The following is a 12372-nucleotide window of genomic DNA, read 5'->3' on the forward strand; positions in this document are numbered from 1 at the left end:
CTCAGATATTTTGATTCAAAAATCTGAAAGCTGCCCTACTTCCCAGGAAGGACAAACCAAGGAATCCTTTCTGGATCTTTTCTTTTTTCTTGTTTTTGTAAATTTCTTAGAGGATTCTTTCTCACAGGAACTCAAGGAAGATGTGGAATAGTCTGTACACCTCTTGCTCTTGCACTAACTGAGCTTTACAGATGGATTCTGTAGAGGAGCAACCATTGTGGTTACAGTCTGAAGATGAATACTATGGTTCGGTTACAGGGTCACTTCTTTTACTCTTTTTAGAAGGAGAAAGAAAAGAAAAATATCACCTGCATATGGAAGCCTTTTTAGAGACTACCTTGTTTTTACTTCTTTTCTCAGGATCTAAAGAAGGAATGTGGCCCTTAGATTACGCAGGAAGGGAAGGCTTTCTAGGTAGGCAGGGGCCCAGGTCCATCTAGTCCTTTATGGTAGTGCCCCTACATTAGGATGTTTGCTAATGTTCCCAAGGGCAGTCACAAAAGTGATGAGGAACCCTGAAGCAGGTAATGGTATGGAGAACCCTGAGTATTCATGGTAAATAGGCCCATTGGCCTGTGATGGGATGTTAGATGGGGTGGGATCTGAGTTACTACAGAGAATTCTTTCCTGGGTGTCTGGCTGGTGAATCTTGCCCACATGCTCAGGGTTTAGCTGATCGCCATATTTGGGGTTGGGAAGGAATTTTCCTCCAGGGCAGATTGGAAGAGGCCCTGGAGGTTTTTTGCCTTCCTCTGTAACATGGGGCACGGGTCACTTGCTGGAGGATTCTCTGCTCCTTGAAGTCTTTAAACCACAATTTGAGGTCTTCAATAGCTCAGACATAGGTGAGAGGTTTATCGCAGGAGTGGGTTGGTGAGATTCTGTGGCCTGCATTGTGCAGAAGGTTGGACTAGATGATCATAATGGTCCCTTCTAACCTTAGTATCTATGAATCTATTGGAGAGCCAGCCAGTGGACAGACTAACCCTGACCCCTGGAGGGGTGAGGCAAAAATTGTAAGCCCTAGACAGCTCCTTACTGGCTGCCTGGATGTCATCTGAGCTATCGTAGCTCTCACTACTCTTTTGGTGGGGGTTACAGTTAGGTGGAGTGGTACAAGTTAGCGGAGACCTCAGTTTGAGGCCATCTTGGCATCCTTTCCCCACTGGTATGATGGCAGGTTTCTTGTGCTTGGGAGTGCTCCTCTTTGCGCCCTGCCAGAGCAATCACAAGCATGTCATCTAGTGTAGGGAAATGCATCAGTCCCACAGGGAGGGGAGGGACAATCATCTATCCTCTTTGTTTCTTCTCTGATACCCCAGAGGTCTCACAGATGGGTGTAAATGGGTGGAGAAGATTCCTCTAGGCCAGGGAGAAATGAAAGATGGGATGACATGGTCCCTGCAGAAGACAAACAGGATCCCATATAAGCATCCCTCAAAGGGAGCTAAGCTGGCCTTTCTGCTTGTGCTTCTTTTTTCACCATTGCAGCACGGGGACATTAGTCCTGAACAGACAGGAGGAGGAAATGCAGGAGAAAAATCTCCTCCAGAGCTTATTCTAGCTAACATATAGCCCAACCTACTCAAACCTAATTTAAGATTTCGAAGTGTTTTTTAATTCCTCTGGGCAGACAATTTGGTTGAGGCTGTTGACATCTGCTGGAGGCAGAATACAATTGATAGGGTCCTCAGGAACATGGTCACTTCAAATGTCTCCTGCCGGACAAGTCTGCTTCTGCCTCTAAACAAGGTACAAACAAACAGAAGATCTGCTGTAACGTACCTGGAGATCCTCCCTGTGAAAATGAAAAGTGCATTTCTGCAATATTCATGGGTAAGCAAAGGGCTATAAAATGAAGTTTAAGATCTCCAATCATTACATCACACCAAATACACTTAAACATTATAAATACAACATTTCTACTTACTTGGCAAGACACAAGTTCATGTGTTTTACTCCGTTTCACGACCTAATGATTAACAGTGCTCAGACTCCCTGCTCTTAGGTGTTTGTGCTTTTATCATCTAATTCAAGAGACGTTTCAATCCCCGAGTTGGTGTTTTGGCAAGGAAAAAGTTGTTTCTTCTTTTTAGTAACTACAGGAATTTAATAAAATGTCATCTATATACTTTCCTTACAGTAACCACTTCCTGAAACATCTTGTCATTACGGCTCAAATTCATACATACATTTGAATTGTCCAATCCTGACCCTATTTGGACTTGAGGTTCACAACTGATAGCAATACCCTGTCAAACTAGGCAGCTTTTCTGACAGGAATATTCCATTCAGCAATTATCTGGAGCATTCTATTACATCTCAACCCTAATTCTGGCATCTTTTCTTGAGCAACAGACAGTAACTGGTCGAAGCCTATAACTTCTCTTCACACACACACACACACCCCTCCCCCCCACCCTTACTTGAACAAGAATGTAGAAATCCCATAAATTGGCTTACTATTTCTAATGCATTTAATGCATACACTGTGCAAAAGTGAAATGGACAGATTTATATTATTCTTATGTAAGACTAATTCCATGTAACAAAGGCTTGTCTAGGCTTGAACAGGAACAGATACAGAAAGAACCCATTGTGCCCCACTTCCAGCTAGTATCATTTTCCTACCACCCGGTACAAACATTTTAGATTAAATGTTTGAAGAACTACTTTTCCTAAATAGAGTAGTTTATTTCACTAGAATTGAAAACTTTTCAAAAACATGTTTGAAAACAAACTGCCTGTGTCAAAGTCTGAAAACAAATTTTTAACTAAGTAAGTACCATATCACAATAACTTTACTCAGACTGAATTGTTAGTGGGACTTGTGGAACTATTCAGCCTGAGTATAGCTATTACAATCCACTCCTAACTTTTTGAAACAGAGATAGTGAGATAATTTATACACTTCAGTAGTCTCGGTCACTAATGTCAAACCAAGTAAGCCACATAAAAGAAATACCATTTAATTTTGATAATGTCCTTAAAGAACAGGATAAATTAGAGAAGAGTCTAAGCCAAAAAATTCAGTTCCAAGTTCAAATTTCCCTGAAACTGAAAGATGTCCGAAATAGGAGTTTGGTTCAGGCCCATCTCTAGATACATAATTTCAGCACTATATCATGCTACCATTTCCACAATACTGTACCACATTTGTGGTACTGTAAAAAAACCCAAACATTCCTGATACTTAATTTCACGTTAATAGTTGATTAAAAAATAATTAATTAATTAGTTGATTAAAAATAATACAATGCTGCCATCACCTGCCATTGCTGGGCTGCTGTGGAGAATGTCTGGAATGGTCTGAAGGCTCTGACCTCTGGTCAGGAGATCGTGAACGACTGCGGCGGGGCCTGTCATGTGATCGGTTGGAATGATCTGATGCCAGCGACTGAATTTCTGAAATGTCTGTTAAATAAAAGTTGTTTTTTCATGAAATGATTGTAATTAAAATGATGATGTGACCTGCCCAAAATGGAAATAATTTTGCAGAAAATACATATGAAGTGCATCAGATCTTCTGCACTGACTTCAAAATAAATCACCTAAAGTTAACATTCCTTTTCTTCCAACTGCTTTTACTTGAACAGTCTTTTTCTATATTCTTGAAGATGTGAATTCCAATTGCGTTTGAACAAATTTATTATCAGCTCAAATATCCATCCGTCCCCTTTTGTCCTCCCTCATCCTCCATCTCCCACACTAGGATTTCACATCTTCATGATCCAGGGAAATAAGCAATATATTTTTACCTTGGGAAATAAGTTTATACTCACCATCTCTTTCTGAAGCATTAGCAGAATGAACGCTGTCAGAAAGATCTGGGACATTCAAAAGAGTTGCTCGTTCGTCTCGCTGAACCACCATCTTCAACTTGCCTTTTGACCTTTCTATTAGAGTCTTTGCATCTGTCAGTGACATATTTTCTGTGACTGTGCCGTTTATCTATAACGGAGCAAAGAGAATAGAGATAGGAACTGAATGGACAAACAAAACAATCTAGCTCCACTAGCTAACTGCTTTGAATTTAACAAACAAGAGTTCTCCCTCTCTACATTAAGTATTTTAAACTCTTAATTGGTCAAAATTACCCCTTCAAAATTAGTAAATATAATTTTGCTGTTAAATGGTCTTCAACCTTGTTTTAAAAATGGAAACAACAAACATTAGCAATACCAAAGCAAGCAGCTAAAACATTCAGTTTCGGCAAGCAGGCTAACTGAAATAGACCAAAAAGTTAAGGAAATTCAGTGGTACTTTATGTTGCAGAACTGAGGCCTACGGAAAACTACTTCTAATCTAACAGCAATTCTGATTCAGCTGAGTCCTTAAGTTTTGCCACCTCTCTCTTTGCAATGCAAGCCTCCAATTGATTTATCAGAATCAGATTGCCTTGATCAAACTTGCACAAAAATTAAAATCTATAATGATATCTTAAATGCCAGTTTTCAGTCTGATGGGATTTAGAAATACCCAAAGCTATTTAGTCAAGAAAAATTAATACAATATTTACATATTATGAAAATATTAATGCAAACACATCTGAGCCACAGAACAGAGAAAACTAATGCTCATCTTTTAAATTATTTAAATATTTAAAGTCTCATTACTTTAATCTGTAATGATTAAGAAATCTAAAGTAATTTATTTTATAAGCCTAACTAAACTCCACATAGCAGTGGGAGGACTTGCCCTTGTTTATTAATTGCACCAATAGAATTAAGATTTTATAGCAATGACATGCACTGAAAACTGTTAACCCCCAAACAATATAGTTTATGAAGTTAATTAAAAATAATTCAGCCCAAGACATCTGGTTGTGATGCACAATAGTATAATTCTGCACTAGAACTACTAAATTAAGGCCTAATCTTGAAACCCTTGCACAGACAAATAGCCCCAATTACTTGTCCGACTACATAATGACAAAACGACCGTTTTAATGATTGGGCCGACAAATTCATCCTAATTACAAGATTAACTGTGAAAAGTAAGTGAAAGTTCATAAAATGTCAAAATACTTATGAACAACATACAGTAATGGGGGAGGAGGGAGAGTATAAAAGGGAGAGAGACTGAATTAATACAAACAAAATGGCCTACCAATAAAATTCAAGGCCTGTATTTAGATCATGCCTGGTAAACAAGAAAAGTGTGGGACTGGAAATCTATGGACCAAAATTGGTGTCTCAAAAATTAGGCCTAAACTAGTGGACAAAATAATGACGGGATGGTCTATTCCCCCATCTCTCCCCTTTTGGAGGTTCTTAAAAGAAAATAAAAGAGGAATTAAGAAGCTGGCTGCCAACAATCATAATGAACATAGGAGAACAGGAAAGGAATGAGCTTTACCATCATGGCTGCCACTCCCGTCTCCTGGGACCACAGGGGATTTACCATAACACCATTAGATCTGTCTTGGACTAGTCTAGGGACTTCTGTCAGGATGAGGACAGTAGAGTGACCCAGATGGCATCCCCACGTCCACTGGCTCCAGCTAAATCCCAACCATCACCTGGGATGTGAGACTCTCACCCTCCTAGTTCCATTCACGTCTTTTTCCTTCCCCATCTCATTTCTTCTCTTACTATCTACTCCCCTTGCCTTCTGTCTAACAAGAGCCTGGCTTAGCCGACAAAGACTGTATACTGTGCAACACTACTGTGAGCCCGTGACCAAAAGAGGCAAATAAATGCAATGCCCTAAACAGCCCAATGCTGGTACAAGTTTGCCAGATCTCAGAATGACTAAAGATTGTGTGCCATGCCAGTGTTTCTCCAGCAGGGACGTTACAAGTGAAAGGCAGCCACAGAAACTGAATTTTCCATCTTTGGTGTTCTTTTCTTTTCCCTTTTGTGTGCTTTTGTCTTGTTTTGCCTTATAGAAAATGGGACTGGACTTTAAAAATATCAACAAAAGCTCCAGCCCATCTCACCTAACTTTTTCCTCTTTTTTTCCCCCAAAAAAGGACAGTTATTACATTTTTTTTACTGTCAAACAAGGGGTTTACCTTCTGAAAACTCTTTCCAGCTAAAGGGAAAGGGAAAAAGGACGTTGTTAAAATAAAAGCCTTACTTAATACTTTATATTTCAAATGCTTTAACATGTGTTTCCTTCTCTTCTGTATCTTTAATACAAGTTTTTAAAAATTTTAATGGCTTGTTTGCCATGACACTTAGCAGGCTGAGTTTCTGTATATTAAACCCGAAGCCTTGCTTAACACTGTTTAATGTTGGACATTGACAGGGTATTGTTAGCACCTTTGACTCTTTGGGCCCATATAATCCATCAAAATTAATACAACAGGACTACTCATGTGAGTAAAGGTTGCAGAATTAGACTCTTAACCTTTCTCCCTCAATGCAAAAAATACAAAGCCTGATATTTCTTCTATTGACAGTAACATACACTTGTGAGGCAGTCACTTCTAGTACAATCAACATACCGGTTCCTTTGCTAAGCAAAGATAGCCATTTACTGTACCTTCAATACAACATCACCTTCCTGAATGTTGCCATCTCTTGCTGCCAAACTATCTTGGGATATTTCTTTCACAAATATGTGGCTGGCCAAGCGCAGACCATACTCTATTTAGAATTTAAAAAAAAAAAAAAAAGAAAGAATCAAATATGAAATCTCAATTTAAAGAAGCAACATTTATGGATTTACAACACTGCTTTCCAAATTTACTTTCCAAGCCTAAAGAGAGCCCAGTAAAAACTCAAGTGTTTTTAATACAGTAGCATATTGAGGATTATAGTGAAATGGTATTGTTTAGCCAGAGGGCAGAGATACTGTACAATTGCCTATTATGAGATTCCCTGTTCTCTGAACGACTGTGGGAATCTTACTTGCATAATTGGCATATAGCTATTTCTTAGTAACTAAGGTATGCCAATCCCTGTTTTCATATGGGCTGGCAGCCAATGGCTGCCAGCGTAGCAATTTGCATGAGTGCTATATTCCTCAATTGTTCTGTGATTATCTAAATTCTTCCTCTGACTGGCCCCTATAATCAGAACAAACAAGCTGTTTTCCAGCAACAAAGATGCTGCATCCACTTCTTGACTCCCAAATCTGATAAATGTTTACACAACATATACAAAAACCTAATAAGGCTGTCCAACTACTGGAAGGGGGTGGGATTTTTTGTGTTTATTTGTTTTTAAAAAGGCCTTATCCCCTCACTTCCTTCCTTCCTTCCTTTTCTTGCCAAAATTTTCCTCTTTAAAGCAATCTTGCTGACCTCATAGCATCTCCCTAGTTAGAGCCAGATATTATGAGACAACTTCGCCATCTATCACACACTGAGGTTTATCTTCGTAACGATCAACAAAACTTTCAGATCGTACTGATATTATATAGTAGTTGTGTCATTACTTTTTTTTTTTTTTTTAAATAGCCACATGATAAATGGAAAATGACACATTAACCACAATTCTGTATGTGGTGGGTATTTTTGTTTGTTTCTTTTGTTTTGTTGTGTTCTTTTAAAGTTGGCCATCTTTCAAAAAAAACTTGATATACTCAACCTTAATTCCATGTTAACAAAGTTTATTCTATATATATTGAGTGTGTATATACTAGTCAATGTGCGTTTGTAAAATTTTAGCGGCTAGCAGAAGTTGGCTATGCAGTTATACTATTTCTTTACAATTCCAGTTCAATTGAAATGTGTGTTCCCTTCAATCAATCACATACATTGGTACAAGAAAACATGGAGAAAAACCTAGCACTAGAAGCACAGTAATTTTAAGACAATTACTTATAGACTTTTGAGAGCACCTGTAGGTAGTTCTGTAGTCTAGTTTAGTCTAGTCTAATGAGCCCGTAGCAACATAACATTCAGCAATAATTCAATATAAAACTCAACCTCTAACATTTTAGTATAAAATTACAAACAAAAGTATGAAGGAGATAGCAAAAAAGTCATTGGGCATACCTTCATTTTTCCTAGATTTCACCAGTGTTACTTTGGTAGGTTTTGCAGGCTGACTGGAAGCAACAGATCTCCTATCTGATCTTGGCGATAAACTTCTCTCTCTGCTTCCACTTCGGTCTCTTACCCAGCTTTTCTCATGCCTTCTGCTGACACCTGGCCCACTGCGTGCACTTCTTGAATCATGCATTTCCTCTTCATAACTATCCTCCTCATTTTCAGATACTGGCTCAGGTTCCGGCCGGGCTACTGGAATCTGAATTTTCTTCATTCTTCGAATGGTCTGTAACCAGTAGCGTTAACTACTTAATTTCTGGTTAAACGCAAAGTACATTTTTTAAAAAGTCTTAAAATTAGGCAATGGGCCACCACAGCTTTATACTGCTGTATCTAACGGAAGGTTCACTAGGAACCTCAAAACAGATATGGAAGGCAACATCCATACCCCAAAGGCCTTACAATCAAATATTTGGATGACTGAAGGAGAAAAACAAGGGGAGGGGCGAATTTCAGAGTATACAGACAACTTTACATAAGTAAATGGATAATGTAGATGCAGGGTTTCTTAAAAAATCTGTAGCCATGAAAATACCAGTTATGGAAGATAGCTACTATGAACAAGCTACAGTATAACAGGCTACATGTTATAGGTGATCTTTGCAGTACTAATCAATCCATTAAAAACTCCACCAAAGTGCCAATATTGAAAAAAAACAGCAGCAAGGCTAACCTGAAATGAGCTATTGTGGATGCCACATAACACAGCAAAGTCAGGCAAACAGCATTTCACTGTTCCAGGATTGGAGGATGGAATACAAACATTTCAGAACCCATCTGGTTAGCTTCCTACTTCATTCAAAGATTGTGTTTCCCACTGTCATAATGCGTTGCAATTTAAAAAACCATTTCTTCCCCACTTAATTGCTTTCAGCTTTTTCTCTTTCCAAATTTAAAAAATAAAAATAAAAAAATTAGATGTTCAAGGATATGTTCATTTAAGAGATTAGTTAGATATTTGACAAAAGGATTTCATATATGTTTAAATGAGATAGCATAAATGCCTTAAAAAACATGATGTCAACAGGGATGAGAAACAAACCCGGAAGCAGTAACTGTCAGATTTTTCATCCTGTGAGCCTCCCTGTCACTATCATCATTACCTTTAACAGCCATTTTAATCTGAATTGTTCATTCAGGTATGAATGAATTTGGTTTGTAAGACTAATGATACACCTGAGAGAAATCAAACTGCAGTCCCAGTATTTTACTGCCTTCTGCTTTGTAATGTTACTGACATTTCTTCAAGCATTAGGTAAAATGCCCAATTACATATAGAAGCGTCATTCCTTGTTACCCGTCTCTGAAAAATTTAAATTACAATAGTTATGAAATGTAAAACTATTGTGACCATAAGCATTGTAATATAGTAGAAATATAAAGTTGTCTTATACTTACCAATAAGTACCAAGCATAAATGAGGAGGCTAATTTAGATACCGCAAGATTTTGCGGTGGTAAATAAACGGAAGTAGCAGCTACTTTACTCAAATGGCTGCTATGACCAAGGTCCATAGCTATGGAAGTAGTAAATTCATGAATTCAGAAGAAGTGAGCTGACAGCATCTTACTTGGCCAAAACATATGGAAAACAGAGTAAGTGTATTCCATCATCTATTGGCAGCACTACTTCATCTGCATTTGAGGCTGACAAAAAGATCAAAGCTAAAAGTGTACTGATCATCTTGTTGGAGGATAGTGGTCAAAGACATGTAGGTTCTCTCCTCAAAAGTTAGAAAGCTACCTTGTTTTTAATTTTCAGTCATTTGAATTCCCTCCATTTTTTAAGTTTCAATCTATATATAAACTTATCTTAAGTTTATTTTTAATCCAATACTCAAAGACAAACTTCAAGTGTACTCATATTATGAAAAGCTAACTTAAGCACGTTCTTCTCCTTAACAATTTTGTTGTTCTTATTTACAGATATTGTTTAAAATGCTTTTGAACCAAAACCAAAAAACTGGGAATAGCATTACCCTCTGCATTACAAGGATAGTGTCATGAAAGAACATTCCAGGCCCCACAAAAAAATAGTGATTGAAAAGCCATAAGCTAGAATTCTGAACAAAAATAACCCCCTTCAAAACAGTTTGTTTCTCTTGGGAAAAATTATGTAGGAGTTAAGGGTCCAAAGTGATGGTCTCACATGCGACATCAAGGCTACAAGTGGGATGTGTAGTCAGCCTGACAAAATGAATCTATACAAGGTTTTCAAGAAGGGCAACACTCAGGCAGAATGCTGTCAGAACCTCCCACCCTTCTACTACCAAATATAGACTTAGGCTAGGCTATCAGAAAAAGTTCTGCTTACACAAGGCAAGAGTCCAACAGTAGCCTCAAGAAAGATGGTTTGTGGAAAGACATCTAGGGAATCTGACTGAAGGTAAATCTGATAAAAATCCTGCTGAAGAGCAAAAGTGGACATATGCCAGAGCAAAATAATGCCACAGGGAGATTGATCCAGGAAGGAGCGGTCTAACAAGCCTCTCAAGAAGCTATCCAGCTCCAAGGCAAGTTGCAGAATCCCAGAATGGAAAATTGTGAACAATGAACTATAATAGACTCAGATAAAGACACACTTTTCTAATATGGAACCCTTGATCATTTTAGCCCTAAACAAACCAGTTCTACTCTACAGGAATGCACTACGAGCTTTATATGCTCTTTCATACAAGAAGAGAAGGAACTCATGTAATCATAGTCCAGGAAAATCTAGTTTGTGAGAGGACAGAGTTGGAAGTGCATAAGGGGTCCAAGGTAACTTCAATCCCTTCTAATGTACAGTATAGGCTTTGCCCTTTAAAAGCGCAGCTGTCCCTTGTGAAACCTTTGTCTTGGTCACAGTGTAACTAATATGGCTGTTGTGCAGCTAGGCCCCAATCCACATCCATTTTAAGACAGTAAAACATCTGCACTGAATAGAAATAAAGCTAAACAGAAGGCAAAAGAAAGTACGATAGATGGACTTACGATGGGTCTAAATTTCTGCATTTTTGTGGAACTCTATCCCACAGATGGAGAGAGAGTAAAACCTATTAATCCAGACTGATGGCGCACTCCGCTTTATTGTCAGTTACATTATCCATTTTGCCAAATCAGCACATATCAGTTTTCCTATTGTAGTCCAAGCAAAGTGGTAATTGCTAACAAAATAAGAGTAACAGCTATTGCAGTGCAATGCCACATTCTATTTCCACAGAGCTGCAAGTCTGATTATTTCCCCTTGAAATAAAGCCACAAACCAGTTATTAGAACTGCTCAAAACTCTACTCATTAACATATAGTCTACTGTATACTGAATATCTTATTGATAGTAATTCTGTTTAGGTTTGAAACCTGCCAGTCTTCCAGGGTTGTGCTTATGCAAACCACAGAGGGAAGAAAGCATTATTATTGAAAGTTCAAAAGTTGACTTTTATCCTGGGAATGATAATCTATATTATTAGAGGGAACTAATTATGTTTGGATATTCTACTTCAGTAATAATACCCTGTAAATATTTGGGAACTATAATATTTTTTTCATTAATTGTTGTTGGCTTTTGTGCATAAGTCCAAAAAATACTGTACTTCCACTACAGATCATGCCATTTCTGTAGCAAAAACACCAGAACCTCCACTGATTTGCTTTAGAGCATTTCTCCGAAATGTCAGCTTTCTAATATGAAAAGTTGTACAGCTCGGCATGCAAGTTATTTTCGGTATCTGCAAACCCAGTGGACTGCCAGATTTATAAATGTATAGCACTGCAATTATTGCAAATCTGTATGAGCATGTGAAAAGAGCACCATGGAATGGCCAGGAAAAAAAAAGCAAAGTTTTTAAGCCCTAAAAACAAAACCACTTTCCAAAATTAAACAATTGCCGATGTGTTTATTTTCTATTTCATTTTTTAGAAATATAAATCAGCAAAGTTTACAGAAAACCACATTACTACCTTTCAGTAATAACCAGTTTTGTTGTTCTGCAAGTTCAAAAGCCATCTATATCCTCTGAATAAATTTGAAATTATAGGAATTAAGGTCATTACGCCTTATTTTGGCAAATTGTGTTTAGTGAACACAAAGATGTGTTTGTTGGGGCTTGAATAAAGAGTGAAGACCTTGGGCACTGACTAGCACTTGAAAAACCTGATAATGTTTGCAGAAGAAATAAGCGGAGAAATGAACTGTCTCAGCAGCCTGGGAAAAGTCTCCTTTATAGTGAGGAGAGGAGCTTCTGTTACCCAAAGTCTTATCTTCTGACTGCGTGTCTTGCTTATCAAACACTATGGTTTCAGTTTTCAAGAGTAATTTTGGGTGTTCTACTTGATAGTATCTTTTTAGCAAGATAATGTACACAATTCCACCAACTACGGACAGTATAGGCA

The 12372-nt window shown here is 37.9% G+C and overlaps 1 protein-coding gene across 10 annotated transcripts in view; it reads right to left on the reverse strand.

Moving 5' to 3' along the window:
- TJP1 (tight junction protein 1) overlaps positions 1–12372 on the reverse strand; it is a 308680-nt gene that overhangs the window by 67346 nt on the left and 228962 nt on the right. For all 10 annotated transcript variants that reach the window (XM_075133040.1, XM_075133036.1, XM_075133034.1 and 7 more), the window contains 4 exons: positions 7949–8228; positions 6490–6593; positions 3783–3951; positions 3270–3414 (listed from right to left, as the gene is read on the reverse strand). In XM_075133040.1, the coding sequence (XP_074989141.1) occupies positions 3270–3414; positions 3783–3951; positions 6490–6593; positions 7949–8228 (698 nt within the window). The remainder of the gene's footprint in view (positions 1–3269; positions 3415–3782; positions 3952–6489; positions 6594–7948; positions 8229–12372) is intronic.

Source organism: Caretta caretta, chromosome 10, assembly GCF_965140235.1.
Source record: "Caretta caretta isolate rCarCar2 chromosome 10, rCarCar1.hap1, whole genome shotgun sequence".
NCBI classification, from domain to species: Eukaryota; Metazoa; Chordata; order Testudines; family Cheloniidae; genus Caretta; species Caretta caretta.